This window comes from Cetorhinus maximus, chromosome 3 (assembly GCF_964194155.1).
Source record: "Cetorhinus maximus chromosome 3, sCetMax3.hap1.1, whole genome shotgun sequence".
NCBI classification, from domain to species: Eukaryota; Metazoa; Chordata; class Chondrichthyes; order Lamniformes; family Cetorhinidae; genus Cetorhinus; species Cetorhinus maximus.
This window is the reverse complement of record NC_135881.1, coordinates 103,814,732-103,837,272: the sequence shown is the minus strand read 5'-3', so window position 1 is coordinate 103,837,272 and position 22,541 is coordinate 103,814,732. Positions and strand designations below refer to the sequence as shown.

Sequence of the window (22,541 nt, the reverse complement as noted above, 5' to 3'; positions counted from 1 at the left end):
CCTCAGGGTGATTGAAGCGCTCCTGCGTGAAAGAGTGCTGGCCCCAACTCTCCCTCTTCCCCCTGCCCACACAAGTAGTGCTGAGCACTACTGCCCATGTATTACGTTAATCTGTAATTAGCAGTAACTGGAAAGTACTGTGTAAGCAGGCTAAGTTCTTTCTTTCTTGCAGTTTAGACAGGGGAAACTCACTCTCCGCTGTAGGAGCTGAGTAGTTAATTAGCCAACTGGTGAAACTGGTTACTGTAGGCCCAGTTCAGTTTACTATAAATTCAATGTTCTTTAATGCAGCCTTGACTAACTGAGTGAAGACTTGAGAGCAGGAGTTGTTTATTTCCTCTTTCTATCTTTCTCACCCCATAGAAATTGGTTCTTGCTCTACTACAGGGAAAAAGGCTAGCTGTTTGGTGAGTATCTGGTAAGTTGTTAAGTTCTATTCTATCCCTAAGGTTTAAAAAAGTACACAATTTTGTGGCAAAGTTAATAAAATATATAAGAAAGCAACATAAATAAGTGATTAATATAATTAAGTAATTCTTTAAAACACATTAAGGATGGCAGGACAGGTGATGTGTCAAGGCTGCAGCATTTGGGTGCTCCTGGATAACATTGTTATCCAAGGAAAACACATCTGCAATAAGTGTTTGTGGCTTAAGGAACTTCAGCTCAGAGTCATTGAGCTGGAGGCTGAGCTGCAGACTCTGCGACACATCAGGGAGGGGGAAAGTTACCTGGATGCTTTATACCAGGAGGCAGTCACACCACTTAGGATAGGGTCCTCTGATTTGGTCAGTGGCCAGGGACAATAGGGTGTGACTGTGAGTGAGGCAGGTAAGGGGACCCAAAGGACAAGAGTGCAGGAGTGCGAGCCTCTGCAATTGTCCAACAAATTTGGGGTTCTCTCAGCTTGATTGGATTAGAGTGAGGGCTGCAGGGTGGATGAGCAAACTGACCATGGCACCGTGGTACAGGAAACCATCCAAGCGTGGAGGAAGCATAAAAGAATGTAGTGGTAGTAGGGGACAGTATAGTAAGGGGGATTGACGCTGTTCTCTGAAGCAAAGAGCAAGAGTCCAAACGGCTTTGTTGCCTGTTTGGTGCCAGGGTTTGGGACATCTGCTCAGGGCTGGAGAGGAACTTGCAGTGGGAGGGCAAGGATCCAGTGGTCATGGTCCATGTTGGTACCAATGACGTAGACAGGATGAGGAAGGAGGCTCTGCATAGTCAGTATGACAAGCTAGGCACCAAATTAAGAAGCAGAACCTCAAAGGTAATCATTTTTGGATTATTACCTAAGCCACGTGCAAATTGGCACAGGACAAATAAGATTAGAGAAATGAATGAGTGGCTCAAAGACTGGTGTGGGGGAAATGGGTTCTAGTTTGTGGGGCAGTGGCACCAGTATTGGGGAAATTTGGATCTGTACCGTTGGGACAGTCTACACCTGAACCATGCTGAGGCTGGTGTCCTCGTGAGCCACCTAACTAAGGAAGTAGAGAGGGTTGTAAACTGCATAGTGGGGGCAAGGGATCAAATTTGGGAAGATGTAGTAAACCAAAGAGTAGAAACAAGGCAAGAGAAACAGGTATTAATATGGGGAATGATAAACAGACTGTGACAGAAAGGGACAGTTAATACAATTGTAAGAGTAAATGAGCAGATAAGGCTAGATGCTACAAAAATAACAGAAGGACAAAATTAAAGGTTCTGTATCTAAATGCATGTAGCACTCGAAATAAAACAGGTGAACTGATAGCGCAAATAGAAGTAAGTAAGTACGATCTGTTAGCCATTATAATGACATGGCTGCAGGATGATATGGATTGGGACATGAATATTGAAGGGTATGTGACATTTAGGAAGGACAGGGAATTAGGAAAAAGTGGCGAGGTGGCTCTGTTAATTAATAATGGTATTAGCACATTAGAGAGGGATGACCTAAGTTCAAGAAACCAGGATGTAGAAGCAGTTTGTGTTGAGATGAGGAATGACACAGGCAAGAAGTCGCTTGTGGGAGAGGTGTACGGGTCTCCTAATTGTAACTACACAGTAGGACATAGTATAAAGGAAGAGATAATGGGAGCTTGCAGAAAGGTACAGCAATAATCATGGGGGATTTTAATCAACATATAGGGCAGAATCTTCTGCTTGTTAGGCAGGCCGGTTGAGAGTGGGCGCAGGCGGGCGCGGAGCTGATTGCAGCCCGCGATCGGCTGCATGCCACCATTTTATGTGGGCGGGCCAACTAAGGTCCGCCCAGCGTGATGCACGCCTGGTAGCGCTCAGCGCTACCTGTGCGGGCAGAGGGAGGAGGGAGAGTTGGGGCATGCACACGAAAGAGCGCAGAGATCTCCCTGAGGCTAAGTGCTGCCTCAGGGAGATCGGCTCGGAATTAAAATTTGTAATATATATGATAAAAAAATTTCACTGACATGTCCTCTCATGTGACACTGTCACATGAATTGGGACATGTCCATAACTTTTATTGAAACCTTTAATAAAAATGTAAATACCCTCATGAAACCTCATCCCACCCGTGGATGAGGTTTCATGCTTTTTCCGAAGCCCGCCTGGGCTCCCGGCCTGCCCGACAACCTTAAGGTTGGACGGGCAGGTCGATTAATGACTTTAATTAGTTTTTCAATGGCCTCAATAGGCCGTTGACAGGTCGGCAGGTGTGCAGCTGACTCGGCTGCGCCCCCACCGTCCTGAATATGGAAATGACGCGGGGTGATGTCAGGAGTTTCACCTGACGTCATCCTGTGTCATTTTACATGTCAGCGAGCGGGCCCCGAACTTGCCAACTGGAAGATCCTGCCCATAATTACACAATGATGAGTGGCAGGTCAAGATTAGAAAGAAGATAAAGAACTGCAAAGAATGACAAAAAGATTAATGAGGGAAAAACTAGAGTATGAGAGAAAGCTAGCTGGTAATATAAAGATGGATAGTATGAGTTTCTCTATATAGTTAAATAAGAAGAGTTACAAAGTGAGCATTGGTCATATAGAATTGGGAAATTGATAATGGAAAGTAGGGAGATGGCGGATGAATTAAACAGGCATTTTGCTTTGGTCTTCACTATAGAGGACACAAATAACACTCCAAAAATAGTTGTAAATTAGGAAATGGAAGGGAGGGAGGAACTCAGGAAAATTACAATCACCAGCGAAGTGGTATTGAGCAAATTGTTGGGGCTGCACGCTAACAAATCCTCAGGACTTCACCTTAAGGTCTTGAAAGAAGTGGCTAGTGAGATAGTTGATGCGCTGGTTTTAATTTTCCAAAATTCCCTAGGGCTGCATTTTCCGGTCGGTGAGCAGGGGCGAGGCCCGCTCGCCGATGTGTAAAATGACGCTGGGTTATGTTGTGCGTGTGTCCCAACATCACTGCGCGTCATTCTGATCTTTACTTCAGCGGGCGCGCAGCGAAGTCAGCTGCACATCCACCAAACTGTCAACGGCCACTTAAGGCCTTTAACAAAGTAATTAACCCAATTAATGGTCCTGCCCGTCCAACCTTAAGGTTGGTGGTCAGGCCAGGAGCCCTGGCGGGCTTTGGAAAAAGCATGAAACCTCATCCATGGGCGAGATGAGGTTTCATGAGGGATTTAAAATGTGTATAAGATATTTAAATAAAAGTAATTGACATGTCCCTGCTCATGTGACAGTGTCACATGAGGGAACATGTCAGGAATTTTTTTTCTCCCTTCAATAAAATTTTCAAACTTGAGCCGAGCTCCCTGTGGCAGACTTTGCCTCAGGGAGATCTGTGTGCTCTTTCACATGCATGCGCAAAAAAGCACACTTCCGGCTCAGGGAATTCTCCCCCGTCCGCACAGGGAGCGCACAGCTGGCTGGGCCTTAATTGGCCCACCCACGTAAAATGGCGGCGCGCCCCTGACTGGGAATGCCGATCGGGAATCCACCCGCCTGCGCCTGTTCCTCCACAATGCTGCCCCTAGATTCGGGGAAGGTTCCATTAAATTGGAAAATAGCAAATATAACTTTTATTCAAAAAGGGAGGGAGACAGAAAGCAGGAAACTACAGACCGGTTAGCTTAACATCTGTCATAGGGAAAATGTTAGAAGCTATTATTAAAGAAGATATAGCAGGGCACTTAGAAAAATTCAAGGCAATCAGGCAGAGTCAACATGGTTTTGTAGAAGGGGAATCATGTTTAACCAATTTATTGGAGTTCTTTGAAGGAGTCACATGTGCTGTAGATAAAGGGGAACTGGTGGATGTACTGTACTTCGATTTCCAGAAGGCATTTGATAAAGTGCCACATTAAAGGTTATTGCAGAAAATCGAAGCTCATGGTGTAGGGGGTAACATATTGGCATGGGTAGAGAATTGGTTAGCTAACAGGAAGCAGGGAGTTGGCATAAATGGGTCTTTTTCTGGTTGGCAGGATGTGATGAGTGGTGTGCCACAGGGATCAGTGCTGGGGCCTTTACTTTTTACAATTTATATAAATGACGTGGATGAAAGGACTGAAGGAATGGTGGCTAAATTTGCTGACAACACAAAGATAGGTAGGAAAGTAAATTGTGAAGAGGAGGTAAGGAGGCTACAAGGTGACATAGGTTAAGTGAGTGGGCAAAGATCTGGCAAATGGAGTATAATGTGGGCAGCCGACCCCCGCCACTGAAACGGGGCCTGCCGCCATTTTGAGTGGGCGGGCCAATTAAGGCCCACCCAGCGGCCTGCCCGACTGGAAGCTCTATGCGCTTCCTGTGCTGGGGGGCGGATTCCCCATCTGTCAAAGTGCGCTCTTTCACGCACTGCTCCCTGAGGCAAAGTCCTGACTCAGGGAACAAAAAATAAAATATAAAAAATACCTGGAAAAACTCAGCAGGTCTGGCAGCATCGGCGGAGAAGAGTACAGTTGACGTTTCGAGTCCTCATGACCCTTCAACAGAACCAAAACTTCTTCAAGGTAGGCATTTCTTGAAGAGAAGTGGCAATTAAACACAGAGATAAAATGTTGAAGGGTCATGAGGACTCGAAACGTCAACTGTACTCTTCTCTGCCGATGCTGCCAGACCTGCTGAGTTTTTTCAGGTATTTTTTATATTTTATTTTTTGTTTTGGATTTCCAGCATCCGCAGTTTCCTGACTCAGGGAGATTGGTGAGAGGTAAGTAAAGTCTAAAAATAGAAAAATATTAAAATTATTAACATGTCCCCCTCATGTGACAATGTCACATGAGATGGGACATGTTAATAATAAACACTTAAAATTTATAATATTTTTTAAAAACAGACATGAAACTTCATCCCGCCAGTGGATGAAGTTTCATGAATAATCTGGAGCCCGCTGGGGCTCCTGGCCTGCCCGCCAGCCTTAAGCTTGGACAGGCAGGTATTTAAGTATCTTTCTTAAAATTGGCTATTGACAGGTCAACGGGCGGACAGCTGATTTCGCTGTCTGCCCGCCTTCCTAAAAATTTAAATGGCCCGGGATGACATCGGGGATTCCTCCTGACGTCATCTCGCATCATTTTTCCCTCGGCGAGCAGGCCCCGCCCACAAATCGCCGAGGGGAAAATCCTGGCCATAGACTTAAACAGACAGCAGGCAAAGCACATTTTATCTTATGAATTCAAAATGAGATTCCTTTCAATTTGTTCCCTTTTCAGACAGTTGTAGGGCTTACAGGCTGCTTAGATATTACATGCCTCTGACTCACACAGGAAACTCTTTTTTGTATATACATAACCTTCCATTTGAATGAAAATTCTCATTGTATCACCAGGGCCTTTGAACTCCACCTCTTCTAACAATAAAACCCCTTTCATAGTATCAATTTTATTAGCACCCAGACTAACTGCTTTTAATCCAATTAAGACACACACACTTACACAAACAGACACAGACCCTATTACAAGTCCAATTTAAAATAATTTCCAATAACATTATGTACATTAATATCTTCATGACACAGGCTCGAGGGGCCGAGTGGCCTACCTCTGCTCCTCATTTGTATGTTCGTATGTAATATCATGGACAAAGATCCATGCCTCTATTTTCTCATCAATGCACGTGAGTGTGTTATTTGCCAAGCCTTGTGCCATTAATAGCATTTTGATCATGTGATCAGAGTTGTGCTATTTGCCAGTGTGAGAGTGGAAAAGTTGCACAATAGTTACGATCAAGCTGGAACTTATGGGTATGATGATAGTTTAGAAACTCATAGTCAGATGCTTAAAATAGAAATAAGCTTTGACATTCCTGTGCGTTTGTGAATGGTAACTGGTGTTTAGAGGTAGGAAATATTAGAACACCTCAGCAATAAGGTATTGGAGTTATAGGTTACAGAAATCATTGCATTGCGATTGAAAGTTTTGCTGCGATAGTAAATTTGACACATTAGGCCAAAGATGCAATCGCCGCTTAAGGCAGCAAAAGAAAAAATCTTCCCTTTTTTTGTTGATGATTTCACAAGTTTTGTAAGTTATCTCTGTACAATGCAAACATGTGCCTGTTGGAAGTGCATAGGGCAGGATTTTGCTTTGGGATTCAGGATGCCGACGTTGGGACCAAATGGAGGTCCTGAGCCCCCACTTGCCAGCAATGATACTCCTGAAGGTGACCTCCTAATTGGCTGCCCCTGAACTTGCCACCCAATCAGACTGCTCGCAGCTCTGAAACCTCAGCAGCCATGGGGTGAAATGGGCACTCCTGAGGCAGCTGAAAGATTTCAAGCAGGGTTGGGGAACCTTTTTCTTATCACAAGCCATTCACACAGAGACAAAATCAGTCATGAGCCACACACACGCACAAAAATCAACTTAATTTTTTTGAGAGAATACAGAAGCGTCCAACTCACCCGCTGTTTTAATGCGATGGCTGAATTTGAATATTATGTTGTTAAATATTATTATAGTAATTTTAGCTGATGCTTTTATCCAAAACAAATTCATAATGATGATGACAAATGCTATTTTGAAGGTGCTACTATCATAGGTCAGTCTATTTAGAAACTTTGCTGCGGGCCGGATAAAATTGGGCAGCGGTATGGATCCGGCCCATGGACCATAGGTTCCCCACCCCTGATTTAGAGAATAAGTTTGAAATAAAATTTCAGAGGGATAAAGCAGCATGACTCTTCGGATTGGAGGGAAATCCCTTCATATTGCTTGTTAGGGCCACAGAAGATGGGTTTTGCTCCTGGCGGCCCCCTCTAAAGGGGATGGAGCCTCTGCCTGTCATGACCCCCAGACTGCTGCTTGGAGGCAACCTCCATTAATCTTGAGGTCTCCATATGCAACGGCTACTCCACCACCAGCAAAATGCCAGAAAGTGCTCTAAATGACTCCTAATTGGGGCCTTAAGTATGCAGATTGCCAACCCGCCACCTTATTGCAGGCAGCCGATCCATATGCCAGCCCTCGCCTGGGAAACTTCCCCAGTAGCGGAAACGCCTTGGGGATCCATCCTGACGTAGTTCCCTGCTATTTCCTCAGGCCCGCCACCTTCACTTCAACCAGCATAATTGAACCCATATTTTATGGGTTGGCTTCTATACTGCTGATTGTCTTTAACTCAGTTGTGTTTTGACAAGCAACCATTTACTTAGAGAATGGAGCTTTCTTTGACAGAACTATTTATAGTCAGAGTAATGAATGAATTAAATGCAACTAACAGATGGGTTTAGAATCTGGGAAAAATGTTTTGTACCAAATGATCTGAGACCAGAATAAAAGTTGCTCTGTCAGAGCTCAGCAATTTTATATGTAAATATAACATTTCATAGCATTTTCAAAAAAAAAATCACATTATTATACCTCATTTCCAGAGATTGATACAATTATACTATATAGTCTGACTTGTGTTATTTTATAATTTTCTTACGAATGTGGATCACAATTCGGCAGGCAGTGCTGATTCTAGAGAATCTTCATTTAGTGGATGGATATGGATGGATGAATTGGAGATTTAAACTTCTCTCATGGATTAATTAGGCAGAAATTAAATAATTGGCATTTACCTATTTAAGAGCACTTCACATGGAGTTATTGTTGTTGCAGTGCAATGGCTATTGTTATATGAGGAAACATGGCAGCCACCCTGCACCAACAACATCCCACAAGTAGCAATGAATGAAGAAGAATGGCCTTTGCCTATATTTCTCTTTGGCTACTAATATGATATAAAAGGCTGTGGTGTATAAATATAGTGTCCCAGTTTTATATTTACCCTGTATTTTGTTAGAAGCAAATATAACAGCGTATGAGGGTGAATTTCCTTATGACTTGATCCCAGTGGTAACACCAGGTGCATGCCTGCCAGTGCCCTCCAGAACTTAAGCTGTTGGAGTTTGAGAGTCATGAGATATGATTATGGGACATGCAGCTGCAACCACCACCACTGACACATAACTGTTGTCCCTGGTATCATGTGGCTAGAAATTATAGCTCCTACCTTCCATTAGGAGGGTTTATCCAGCTAGCCCCCTTGGACCATGGCCCCCATGTATGGAGGATGATCTTTTTGAAAAATGGTGCCATTTTTTGGGCCACCTCACTAGCCTGCATCCCAATGGTTGTCCCACTTTCACCCACCTGGATGACGGTTCTTCCCTATATGAAACAAGTCATTTTCACTTGGAAATGGCAGCAACACAGTGCATCAGGACCTGGGTGTCGCAGGGAATTCCCCTGGTCTCTTACCAGGGTTACGGCAGAACACTGGTGGAATTCCTGAGCAATTTTGGCTTCGTATCTCTAACCCGTGCCTGACTGTCTGTAACAACCATGACGTTATTGCTCATGTGCAGCCTTCCTCCTGTTTTCCATCTGTTTAAATCATCATCTCGAATATTTACGTTTAATTTCATCTATGCTGACACTCAGGATGCCACCTTAAGTGTAAGTCTTGTGTCTTAAAAGAGGTTATTTGCCAGTGATTTGAGCTCACTGAGAGGATGTTTCTAGAACTAGAGAGACTGGAACTAGGAACTTAATTTAAGACTAAGGGGTCTCTCATTTAAAACAGATGAGAGGAATTTTTTTCTGAGGGTCATATGTCTGTGGAATTCTCTTTCTCAGAGCAGGGGAGGCAGGGTCATTTAATATTTTTAAGACCGAGTTAGATAGGTTCTTGATTGACAAGGGAGTCAAAGGGTATAGGGGGTAGACAAGAAAGTGGAGTTGAGGTCACCATCAGATCAGCCACGATCTTATCAAATGGCGCAGCAGACTCGTGGGGCTGAATGGCCTACTCCTGTTCCTAATTAGTATGTTTGTATGTATGTATGACTGCTTGTTTACAGTTGATGGCTGGAAATTCCCATCCATTCACCATTCATTGCACAGGCAATGTGCATATCCACTGAGTTTTCACATGAGATTAATATGCAGGGATTTCTAATCATCAGTTTTTTGCTATAAGATAGAGTCATTGTTACACATTCTTATTCATCAATTGCACTTTTATCTTCTGAAGGGTGATCGTGGCCTCACTGGTTTACGTGGTCCATTAGGAGACCCTGGGATTGGATACCCTGGCCCAAAGGTAATCAGCAGCATCTTGTTTCTACCTGCAATGAACATGCATAATCTGTTATTGCTCAAATTTGCATAGAAAGTTGGCATTTGCATTCCCTTTGGGAACTTGTGTGCAGAACAGCAGTATACAGTCAGCAACCTGTGTTATACAAGGAAAGTAGAAATCATAGGCTATCCAGCTGCACTGAGGAATCACCCTACCCCATGGTCTATCTTTTGTGGGGCATTTTGGGACTCCAGCCACCAATCTTTTAACCAGGTCCTGCTGTGCTTGCTTAGCACAACAACAGCATATTTACTGTAAAAAAAAAACTCTTTTGACCACTTCCCCCACTCCTCTCCCATGACCCCCATCCCACCTTCACTCACCTTTGGTCCGAGCCACAAGATGATCCTTGACCTCCAGTGCATGCATTGCTGCCAGGCTGCCTCCACTCTCGCTGGCACAGTTGGCAATGAGGAGCTGCTGGCAGGGATGGCTACTTAAGTGCCTGAATGGCACTTGGCTGTGTTGGGCCTCCCCTATGGGGCTGACAGGGTTCCCACCAGTTCTGTGACGAGTGGGTGAGACCCCCATTGGCCCCATCGATTTTTGAGCTACTTGAGTTTGCGGAGAGTGGAGAATGTTTTACTTTCCAGTTTTCCAATGATATAATTGAGTGTAGAGGTCACAAAAATGTGGATAAGGATTTCAGTTGGTGGAGGAGCAGGCAATGTTGTGGAGATTGGAATAAATGGTCTCAATGATAGCTTCTTTCTTGCACCCTCCAATTAAAAGTTAAATAGCCCCTTAGATTTACATTATATGCACTTTTTATCATTTTAAAAAGGTGGTGTTCACCTCTGTAGGTCTTTCTTCATAACATAGAACCTTAGTCCCAGTCACTCTTCTCTGAACCATCTCCAGAGTATCAATGTTCTTTTGAAAGTAGAATGTCCAAACTGTACACAGAATTCAAATTATATATGTCATATTAAGAAATATGACAATGCATGAAATTGGAGGCGGCCTATTGATTTGGATGGGGAATTGGATAGGAGGTAGGTTACTAAGAATAGGGGTAATGGATATGTACTCAAGTTGGCAGGATGTGACTATTGTTATCCCCAGGTATCTGCTTGAGAGTCACAGCTTTTCACTACATTGATAAATGACTTGGGTGAAGGAATAGGGAGCAGGATATCTAAGTTTGCTAACATTAAGTTAGGTCACAAAGTAAATAATGTACATGGAAGCAGAAAGTTGCATTGGAATATTGGTAGATTAAGTGAGTGGCAGATGGAATTCAATGTGGAAAAGTACAAGGTCATCCATTTTGGATCCATGAAAGACAAATGCGAGCAGCTAGAAACTGTTTTTGAGTCCAAGAACAGAAATCACTAATAGCTAGTGGAAAGATGTTCTAAAGACTAAACCAATGATGGCACTTATCTCAAGGAGGTTGAAATACAAAGGAAGAGGAGCATAAATGCCAACTTGGCCTGGTTGGGTTGAACGGCCTGTTTTTATGCTGGATATTCAATGTAATTCTATGTATGTTTCTTTGCAATGGAATACAAATTAGATGGATTCTACAGTGGGTAGGTGATCTGATCAGGTATTCCTGCCCATGCAGTAAAACCAAAAATTTACCCATTGTTTAGATGATGATAACATATCGTAATAATCTTCTCCTGAATACAAAGTTTCTTCCATTGATCAAGTAGTATTTGAACAACTTTTTTTAGTAAATTTTAGAACATGTGTTTTAAAGAGTTTAGGGAAATCTCCAAACAAATAACTCATTTATTTCTTGAAAATTTATCTATGAACTTCTTTAATATATTTCAACACTTGAAAAATAGCACTAACTGTATGAAATGTATTTTTGTCCTTAGGGTGAAAAAGGTTCACAAGGAAGTCCTGGTGCCCCTGGTTCTGCTGGGATTGGAGAGCCTGGGTTACCTGTAGGCAACTTTAATTTTTTTTTAAAACATACTGTAATCATCAAATTACTTTATATTACACTCCACAAACTCCAAAATACAGAAACTTTTATTGTGCTTTTTGCTATTATAATTTAACCTGTATAATGTCACAGTTCAGCTTTTCTCATTTATGATTGATTTATAAACTGTGTAGAAATAATGAACTTTGAATCTTATGATGATTGAAAGATGGACATGAGAAGTACAAGACTGAGAACTGTAGATGTTAAATGTTTAAATATTTTATTTGCTGGAACAGAGATGTGCTGTTAAATGTATTGATTGGTTCTTGCAATGAAGACAAAGTTTCCAAGAGGTCACTCCAAAGGAGAACTGTAGATTTTGAGTCACACCTGTCGATTGCTGCACATTCTCTGAGGTTAACTTCTAAGACCTATATTTAGTTACAATGTACTTCAAACATCCTTCTTTTCAGGCAAGTACCCATGAGTTTCTGGGACCCACAATACTCAACCTTCTCCTTAGCCTTCACTGTGAAGGTGGCACATCCTTACCCACTCCCCAGTCGCTTTTGAGCTCACTTGTGCTCTGTGCATCACTCAGTGCCACATCCTCAATAACACTGTCTAATCATCCTGTTTTTTGATGCCTGGGTGTGAGCAAGCAAGTGCATGATCCCAAGTTAAAACCATCTTTACAGAAGTGCATAAAGATGGGTTAGTTGTGCAATTATTGCTTTAAGAAGGTGAAGAATGTGCCATTGTGTAGAGCGGGCAAGTAAGAAAAGGAAGAGTTTCTAGTGCAGGCTTGTCCAACCCTTTCTTTCTGGGGCCCACATTTCAATTTTTCTCACACTTGGGTGGGGCAATGAGCAAATTTCAGAAAGATGAGGTTTGGTGCAACATTAAACATGAATTTCAAAAAAAAACCTGACGTATGATTAGAAATAACTTGCTGAGCAAAAAAAATCACAACAATAAATTGATCATTTAAAAAATGATTAATAAATAAAGATGGCATTTGAGAGTGAAAGGGTGAGTGTGTGTGTCCAGCTCACTCCCAGTCGCAGGGTGCTCACGCATACACCCTCACCCATAGTGAGTGCGCCTGTTGGCGTGCGGGGGTGAGGGTGAGTGAGAACCCTGCGACTGGGAGTGAGCCAGACACACACTGTCCCCTCCCTATCACCCCTTCTCTCTATCTCACACGCACAGGCACATGCTTGCACTCTCTCTGTCACACATACATGCACTCACTCTCTCTTGCACGTTCACCCTCACGCGTGCATGCTTATCCTATCTCACATGCGCGCACACACTCACTCTCAATTACTCACTTATCTACTCTAACACTCACCCCTCATCCTTTCGACCCCGCCCTCCCTCCGCCTCACACCCACTCACTCACTCACCATCACTCATGGAAGCAGCTTCGGATAGGGGTAGGTGCGATGAGAGCTGGAGCGAGGACTGAGGCCTAGCGGAGCCCGAATGTGGATGCTCACCGAGGGGAGGGCTGAGAGCAAGGGTACGCAGGGGGAACCGGTGGGACATGGGGAGTATCGGGGAAAGCAGCCGGGCCAGAGCACTGGCAGCCAGGGTGAAATGGTGAAAATGGCCGTAGCCGTGGGGGGGCAGGGGTGGGGGGGTTGTGTAAAGTGGCCGTAGCCAGGCCAGGGCACCAGCAGCCACGGGAAAACATGGTGGATGTGTGCTCCAAAATCTCTCTCTCTCTCTCCCTACCTTCAAATACTCACGGTTTCTGATGTATGCTGCTGCTCCAATCACAGCCTGCTTCTCCCCCATGCTTGATGCTGACAGGCTCAATAGTGAACCTATCAGCAGCAAACGTGGGAGAAAAAAAGCCTGTGATTGGAGGAGCAGGCTCCTGAAGAAATCTTCAAATGCACTGAGCTGTCTTACCGTTTTTCAACAATCGTTGTGGGGGCTGCATGGATTGTGGCCCGAGGGCTATGGGTTGGACAAGCCTGTTATCGCCGATTCCATGAGTGAAGGTGAGTAAGTGAGAGTGAGGTGGGTGGGTAAGTGAATGAGTGCAGGCCTTGCCTGCCTGCCCTGGTGAGGTCATTGAGTTTTACTCGACACCAATTTGCAGTCCTATGGATGAAGGAATTGGCAATCAATGTCAGTATTACCTACCTGCTGACAGTACACTGAAAACAGAAAAGGCTGGAAACAGTGATCTATTTAGTGACTTGCTGGTACAGTCATCCAGTGTTTTCTGAATTCAATTTTCTCAAGAAGATTTTGTAGAAAACTTCACGGACAGCAGAGTTTTGGGTGATCTCAAGTTTACAGAGGGTAGAACGTGGGAAGTCAGCCAAGGATGCATTGGAATAGCCAAGTTTAATGATAATGAAAGCATGAATGAGGTTTGCTGAAGCGGGATGGTGCTGGACACGATTGTGTGGATGAGAGTTCATCTTGGGGTCAGATATAACACGAAAGTTGCAAACAGTCTGGTTCAAACTCATTTAATTGCTAGGGAAAGGGACGCAGTCAGTGGCTAGAAATTATGGCTTGTGATGAGGATTGAAGACAATGGCCAGGATTTTCCATGTTTGGTGGCGTTAATGGACACTATGGCGCGATTGGTTTCATGGCAGTGTGAAACCAGTTTGCGATCGTCTGCTCAGCCCGCCGATGGAGGTGCACATTTCCGCCATCGGACATCAGGAACCTCATTGTAATGCACATCATCATAGGCCAGCCAGTCCGAATCATCCCGCTTGCCCCCCCTCCACAACTGGATCGTCCATCCAGGTCAGTGGGAAAGCACACCAACGTGTTTCGCAACAGCACATAAAAGGTGTGCACTTGGCGGGCTGCACTTTGAGGCGAACTTGGAGGTGAGTGCACAGTAACGTTGTGCAGCGCTCGTCAGAGTCGTCTGTTGGACTTGAAGCTTGAGGAGTTTTGGGGGGGTGGATCTAGGGTAGCCCTGCCCTTGAGGTGACTTGTGGGGGTAGAGCAAGGGCAGCCCTGCTGTTGAATATAACACACACAAGCATACGGGGTGGGAGGTAGTGTCGGCGAGGGAAGCGGACAGGGAAACCTGTATAAAGTGACCATTCTTCTGCAACTCAGGCAGTTCAGGCGCAGCCACATTGATATAATTGGAGTCGGGCTTCTAGTTTATTTGCCCACTCAAGCAATGCAGAGGCATCAAAGTGCCACCAAGTGCTCCAGAGTTTTTCACCCACCCCAGCACAGACTGAAAAGTCATGAGCATTTTAATGGACTGCAGAACAGTTGAATGGCTGCACATGTTGTACAATCTCCTTACTAAAGCTGGCCATGGAGAAGTCACTAGTGGAGGCACTCACAGCCCCTTGCAATGTCAGCATCCCAGTTGGACCATTCTCCCCCATGGTTCAAGCTAACAGTGTAGTGTGAGTTAGGAGAATGCCTGTGCCTGAGCTGAGAGCACAGCGTGCAGTGCAATGGGTAAAGCTGCTCCCAATCAGCCAGGTGGAGTGGGGCAGAGGTGGGTGGGGTTTCAGGCAGCCATGCAGTGCACTAAACTCTGGCCATCCAAGTGGTAGCCAGAACTCTCTGGGAAGTGTTAAGGGGCCTTCAGACTTAGCCAGGACAGGTGCTTAGTACACCCATGCTAACCATGTGTCTCTCTTTCATCCAGTAGGAGGAGTACATCAGGGTCATGGAGCCTGGTGAACTAGCTGTATGCCTGATGGCCTACACAGAGTGACAGAGACTCCTGGCTGCGCAGAGGCAGGAGCAGCAACCTCAGGAAGAAGGGGCTGCTGGGCCTCCCGCATGCGCTGTCAAAGAGGCACAGCGAGCTGTCACTGGTTGGTACCTTGCAACACCCAGGGTCTATAGACACTGCCTTTCATTCCTGCAGATGACCAAGAACCAGGGTCGCTGAAGACTGCACATGTCAAGGGAACTGGTCGGTCACTTCTGGCAACTACTGCAGGATTTGGTATGGGGGCACGGAGGGCATCCACTGCCAGTGGTTGTGAAAGTGACAATGGCTCTCAATTTCTACACCAGTGGCTCCTTTCAGGGCTCCACAGCTGACCTCTGTGGGATCTCACAAGCTTCAACCCACAAATGCATCCATGAGGTCACTGATGCCATCTTTGCGGGGGAACACAACTTTGTGCATTTCGCCCGGGACCGGAACAGCCAGGTTGCAAGAGAGATTGGATTCGCCCAGATCTTGGGTTTCCTACAGGTGCAGGTTGCGATTTACTGGACTCATGTGGCGCTTAGATCTCTGTCACAACACACGGTGAACTACATCAACCGCAAGGGCTTCCACTTGCTGAATGTGCAGCTGGTATGTGACCACCAGAAACGCATCCTGCAGGTGTGTGCATGGTTTCCAGGGAGTATGTGCTACATCCTCAGTCAGTCTCAGATCCCTGAAGTATTCCAGGATGCACAGAGGCTGCAGGGATGGCTCCTCGGGGACAAGGGCTGTCTCTGAGCGGAAGGGGTAGCTGGAGTAAGATCGAGCTGCCTGGCACTCCTCTTGTGTGCACACTATTGGAGGCCAACTGTGGCATCAATGTTGGAGTTGAGCCTGTGCAGCAGTGCAGGACCGACATCCCGGACCAAGATCTCCATGGTGGCCGCCATCCTACCGGTGTTGATATCGGTGCGTTGGCATGCCAGAAGACGGACGGACTCCTCCATTGTGCCTTGCAATCTGAGGTGTGCAGCGGACATCCCTTCCTGATGTTCTCGAGCTTTCCTTTGCCGCTCTAACAACTATGACATGACCAAGTCCAGAGACTCGTCATCTGACTCCAGCTCAGCAATGTCCTGGCCTCCAGCAGTCTTCTGAGTGCCGGACACCTGGGAAGTCCTTGCCGCCGCCACCCGTTGTGGATCAGACAGTGCGAAGTGCTCACCAGATTGTGATCCCGAGGCTATTCTAAAGCTAGGTCCCACCAAGGTGTGTGTGTCTGCGTTAGCGGACAGTATGGGTGAGCACTGTGTCGGGATTTTAAGCAGGGTGCCTTGAGATTCCTCTTCAGAGATTCCTCTAGAGCTTCATTGGAGGCCCTGGGTCATGGATTCTCTTGGCTGTTACCCAGATGTACCTGCGGAAGCAATGGGAGATAATTAGTGCATGGCAGTGGCCTGTGAAAGAGGACACATCACTCACAGCATGGTTGTCTGATGGATGTTGCACTGCTGGATCCTCACTTGGTAAAGCAGCGCTGACCTCACCGTCAGCACAGGACCAGTCCAGGTCTTGGCCGGCCAGCTGGATGACTTTGTTTTCAAAGTTCATGAGGACCTTGATTTCAGGCATTCCTCCACCTTTCCCTGTTGTTGTGTGCCAGCTTGTCCTGCCTGAATAGAAATGGAGAGAGTGTAAGCAGGACACCTGCCAGGCCAGATGATAAGTATGCCTGCCATGTGTGGGTGGTGAGTGGTCCCATGGACGGGATGAGGACAATGAAAGTGTGTGTGAGAAAGTGAATGGTCATGTCTTTTGAACTGGCAGTGAGTGAGATCCCTGTGGATACGTGATGAGTTTCTAAGAGTTGAGAGTGATGAGAGTAGGCAGGCACCAGTGCAGATACTAGCACCTAGGTGGGAATTAGAACGTCAACTAGTGCCCCAGGGCACAGCAGCGAGGGCACCTCAGTCACTGGAGGAGCTGGCAGAGACAGAGTATCCATGGCGCCAGCAGTCGGAGGGCTGCAGGGGACCAAGCACATGCTCAGTTGGTGCCTGATGATGTGTCTCTGGAGTCGTCCGCAACGCAGTAAGCGCAGGAATTGCGGCCGGGTGTGCGGGAGCATCTGGGGGAGATACATGAGGCTATGCTTGGCTTGGTATCCGTGGTGGAGGAGTCTATGTGGACGATCGCTGAAGCAATGAGCCTCATGTCCGAGCGCCATGCATCCTCCATGAAGAGAGTGGCGACCCTCGTGGAGAGGCTCCTCCAAGAGACCCGTCATGGCTTCCTGGGGATGCGCTCGGACCTGCAAGCCCTCACATTGGCATTGACCTCAGCTGGTCAGTGCCAGTGTAGGGGATGGTCTTGGCACCAAGTTTCCCAGCTCAGTGCCCTTCCATCCACAGTGAGCAGGGAGGTCCGAAGTACAGAGTGTCTGAGGATGTAGGCGTCGTGGGAGCTGCCTGGGTACCTTGCACAGACTTGTAGAATCAGCATCCTGTGATCACACACTATCTGCACGTTCATGGAGTGGAAGCCCTTCCTGTTGACGAAGGCACCAGGCTCACCTGCTGGCGCCTTGATGGCCACATGTGTACAGTCTATTGCACTCTGGACGTGGGGGAAGCCAGCAATGGCTGCGAAGCCTCTGGCTCGCTGTGTCTAGCTTGCTTGGTCCCAGCGGTAGAGGTTGAAGTTCAGTGCACGTCTGAACAGAGCGTCTGTAACCTGCTTGACACAAGTGTGGACAGCTGATTGGGAGACTCCGCAAAGATCACCCACCGAGCCCTGGGACGAGCCAGAGGCATAGAAGTTGAGGGCAGCTGTGACCTTTTGAGCCACTGGCATGGGGTGTCCACCCACACAGTTACCTGAGAGATCTCAGGCTCAATCATCTGACAGATATAGTTGACTGTCTCCCTTAAGAGACAGAGCCTCCTTCGGCACTGCACCTCAGTCATATTGAGGTAGTTGCTTTGCCGCCTGTATACCCTGGCAGCAGGATAGTGGTGTCTTCTGCAGCCCCTTCTGCCTTGGACTATCTCTTGGCCCTGCACCCCTTGTGCCTGCGCCTGACTCCCAAAGGTGGCTCCCCTGGAGGCTGAATGTGCACTCCTGGCCACCTCCCCCTCCTAGCTCTCCCTTCCGCCTCAGAGGAGGTGCCTCCAGTAGAGAGTTCAGCTCCCATTCCCAGGCTAAGGGAAGGCTTCCTGAAACCTGCAGGCCCAAAAAAGATTCCTCACTGCAGAGTGCTCACCTGAAGGTTGTGAGTTCAGACCAAACAGCTGGTGTACATTTTGAAGAATTGCAGATCACACAGGCAAATATCAGAAACTTTGAAATATCAATATTTGACAGAGCACACTCGTGACAGCACTGAACCCTCTTATCCTGCCCGTGTTTGAGGTTTATACAAATGTGTCCTACCTGCCCGCCCGTTGCGCCCATGCACTGACCTGAAGATTGCACGGGCGCCGAAAAATCACAGTCGATTGGCGCGTCAAGGGCCTTATGTGGCCCGTTAATTAATGGCGGGCGTGCATCGGAAAGCATCGTGTGCCCGCCCAACGAAATATTGCGATGGCGCGCAGTGACGTTGGGACACTCGCCCGATGTCACCGTGCGTCATTTTACACATGTGCATGCAGGGCCCATCCCCGCATGCCAACTGGAAAATTCTGCCCACGATATCCAAGTTCAGGCTAGCCTTGGACTTCTTGATTCAAGCATGCTTTCTGGTTACGCTGCCACCTGAAACTGGGTGAGAATTCATTTCTACCCAATATTTTTACAGTTAAATAACAAACGAGAAAGTTAAGAAATCTAAGTCTAAAAATATATCTAACGTCAAGCACTTTTAACACATTATCCATTTTAACGAAATTAAGATTGAAGCCTCTTTCAAGTGTTTACTGGAACAGGAAGAATGGAAAGACGAGGTACTGTGAAAAGAGACACTTTTGCTTGCAAAATGTTTTTTCCTTTATCAGGCAATATTGACTCATCAAAGTGTTCAAAAATGTAATGCCTCCCACACTTTCCTGTTTTCACTTGCAATGTTTAGGAACATTTATGTTTCCTATCACCAGATTCTCAGAAGTGCTATAACATTTTTCACATCTGTATAAATGGTTTAGAGTTTCCACCTCACTTGGCAATTGGAGTTCAGATGCTAGCATGTCCTTTTTAGAAACTGCATAGTGTGTGAGAACATTAGCCTAGAAATTGCACTTCAAAGCCTCCAACCTGGTGGACAGGTTGTACTGTGAGCAGGAATTGCACGGCCCACCATATCACAGGCCAAAAGATCAGGATGCATTGCCTGCACCCAAAATAGGTATCAGGCCATTTGCATATTTAAACAAGGGACCAAATGTCTCTTTGAGAACCCAACAAGATTGGCTTGCCCTGAGGTAGCTGGTGTTGGTGCAGGCTGCATTCTAGAAAAACTGGTGATATTTTTCACCTAAAAGTAGTTGCCTGTTTGGATGCAACCAAGCAGGGAAGTTTTACAATATACTTACTTGAAGCTAGGGTAGGCTTGAGTGCTCCTGAAGAACATGGGTCACTGTTGCACTTTGATACCGGTCCCCTAATTCCGAGCCTCTGCAATCGCTGTGACCCCCTGCCCATTCCACCATTGACTCTCCCCCTCCCCTTTGCAGCTCTTCCCTCTGGGCACTACCCCCCCCCCCCCCCACCCCATCCCATCCCAGCCACCATAATCTCCCAACCTGATCTCACAGGCCCCCTCCTGATTGGCCCCATAATCAGGAGGATAGAATGGTCACAAAGCAGAAGGTCATTTGACCTGCCATGTCTGTGTCAGTTCTCTGTAAGAGCTACTCAGCTAATCTATTCCCTGACTTTTCACTGCAGCTGTGTAAATTGTTTCTGTTCAGATAATTATCCAACTTTTTTTGAAAGTCACGATAGAATCTGCCTCCATACCAATCTCAGGCAGTGGATGCTTGATCCTGACCATTCGCTGTGTGGTAAAAGTTTTTCCTCATGTCGCCTTTGATTTGTTTGCCAATCACTTTAAATTGGTGTCCTCTGTTGCTTGACCCTTCCACCAATAGGAACAGTTTTTCCCTATCTACTCTGTCCAGGCCCCTCATGATTTTGAACATCATCTCCCCCGTCCCCCCCGCCAAATCTGCTGTCAACCTTCTCTAAAGAGAACGTCTCCAGCTTCCCCAATCTAGTTGCGTAACTGAAGTCTCTCACCCTGAAACTGTTCTTGTAAATCTTTTCTTCACCTTCTCCAACACATTCACCTCCTTCCTAAAGTGTGGTGCCCTGATTTGTATATAATATTCCAGTTGAGGCCAAACCTGTGTTTTTTAAAGATTCGCCGTAACTAACGCCGTTCATTGCTTTTGTACTCTATGCTTCCATTTCTAAAGTCCAGGATCCCGTTTGCCTTATTAACCACTTTGTTCAATTGTGCACATATAGCCCCAGGGCCCCCTGCCTCACAGCCTCCTTTAGAATTGTATCCTTTATTTTCTATTGCTTTTCCTTGTTCTCACATCTCTGCATTAAACTTCATCTGTCATGTGCCACCCACAACCACCGCCCCCCCCATTCCATCAGCTTCTCTATGTTCTCTTGAAGTCTATCATGATCCTCCTCACAATTCATAATATTTCCAAATTTTGTGTGATCTACAAATTTTGAAATTGTGCTCTGCACACCCGAGCCTAGGTCATTAATATAGATCAAGAAAAGTAATTGTTCTAATACTGACCCCTGGGGAACCCGACTATACATCTTACCCAGTTCGAAGAACGATTTCAGTCAATTGGCAATGCCAATTATCCCAGTTTTATGATCATGCAGCAAGTTGAAAATCTATGCATTGTATTCCAAACGGTATTTGATTATTTATATCAATAATTATCCCGGAATGTTCAGCTTTCTTCAGAACCCAATTATTTTTCCATATCCTTTCTGAAGGAATTAGTTGACATGACAGTAATTACTATTGGGGAGATTTTGGTTCAATTATCCACTCTTGTGTGGTAATCTCCAGATGATGAGAATTTTTTGCATTTTGTACAGATCAAAATAACGGGCCGTCACTTCTGTGGAGTGGCAATCATAGTAACTAGTCCTAGTAACTCAAACTGAAGTGCAGCCGCACCTTTCTCGCCTGACCTTCTGACTCAGGCAGGGTGAGAATACTGCAGTGCAACGGCTTCCCCAGGCCTTGTGTTAAAGGCAGCAGAGTCGTAGGTAAGGAGGACATGCCTCCTTTTTTACGGCACTAGTTGCTATAAAGCAGGTTGGCTTAAAGGTCCAGCCCCTTTGAGAAGCCGGGGACAAGGTAAGTGTATAAGGTAATTGGGTGGGTCGGGCGGGTCAGGGATGTGGAGGTGGTCAGCGGGGGGGGGGGGTCGGTGGGGGAGGTAGTCGATGGGGAGGAGGTCGGTTGGTCATTGTGGACGATCGGCTTGTCAGTGGGGGGTGGGGAAGGTATTTAGTGGTTGTGGGGGTAGTCGGGGATGGGAATTGGGAGGGCAGTCGAGCACTGGGGAAGGTAGTCGGGGGAAGGGTGTAGCCAGGGGAGTTGGAAGGGTAGTTGGGGTGTCCCGTGGGAGTTTTGGGGTTTGGAGGGAGTCACATGCGTGTTCAAAAGGTAGTCAGAAGGAGTGGGGGTTGTTAGGGATGGGGAGGGTAGTCGGGGTGTGGGGGGTTGTCCCATGGTGGGGTGGTCAGGGGCTTAGTCCAGCGGGGATGGGGATATTTGGGATGTTGGGGGGTAGTTGGGATGTCCCATAGAGGATCGGGGGGAGTCCCATGGTAAGCCAGAATGGGTCAGTACTATAGTTACCCAGGAGTTAGAAGTGGTTTTAATTCTTCAAACTTTTCCTGGGTAACTATTGCTGTAAGACAGAACTATCTAAAGTTTCTGATTTAAATCAGAGAATCAGATGGTTCCCAGCACAGGGTAATTGCTCAACGGAAGTTTGAAGTTGCCGGATAATTGCCGTGTAATCCTTACATGGGGATTTCCCAGGGGGAGCCCCCCGCCCTGGGCACAATGCCCTGGAGCTTGGAAGCTGTGGGCCAATATTTTCAGTGGCATAATGATTGAAGAAGTTCAAATGAAGCATTAGAACTGTTGCTAATTCAGTTTGTTCTGAAACCATTCTGAAAAAAGTAGGATTTAAATTGAACCTGTTCCAAGATATGGAAATATTCTGATGTTTAGAGCTGTACAGGAAATCCAAGCAATCGCAAGGGAAGGAACACTGGAACTGACTGAATTCCCTCCTTGTGGTAATAGACACAAAGCATGAATGAAAGCTGTGAATAAATAGAAAGCTTTAGAAGATTTAAGCTTTCTCAAGGTTATTACAAGGGAATCAGTATTTTTGTTTCCTGTATAACAATAAACCAGCCCTAA

The 22,541-nt window shown here is 46.1% G+C and overlaps 1 protein-coding gene across 1 annotated transcript in view; it reads left to right on the top strand.

Annotated features, from left to right (window-relative positions):
- The window catches only part of LOC144678832 (uncharacterized), a 330,763-nt gene that overhangs the window by 146,014 nt on the left and 162,208 nt on the right, over nt 1-22,541 (top strand). The window contains exons 12-13 of the mRNA XM_078538787.1: nt 9,453-9,521; nt 11,393-11,461. Coding sequence (XP_078394913.1) covers nt 9,453-9,521; nt 11,393-11,461 — 138 coding nt within the window. The remainder of the gene's footprint in view (nt 1-9,452; nt 9,522-11,392; nt 11,462-22,541) is intronic.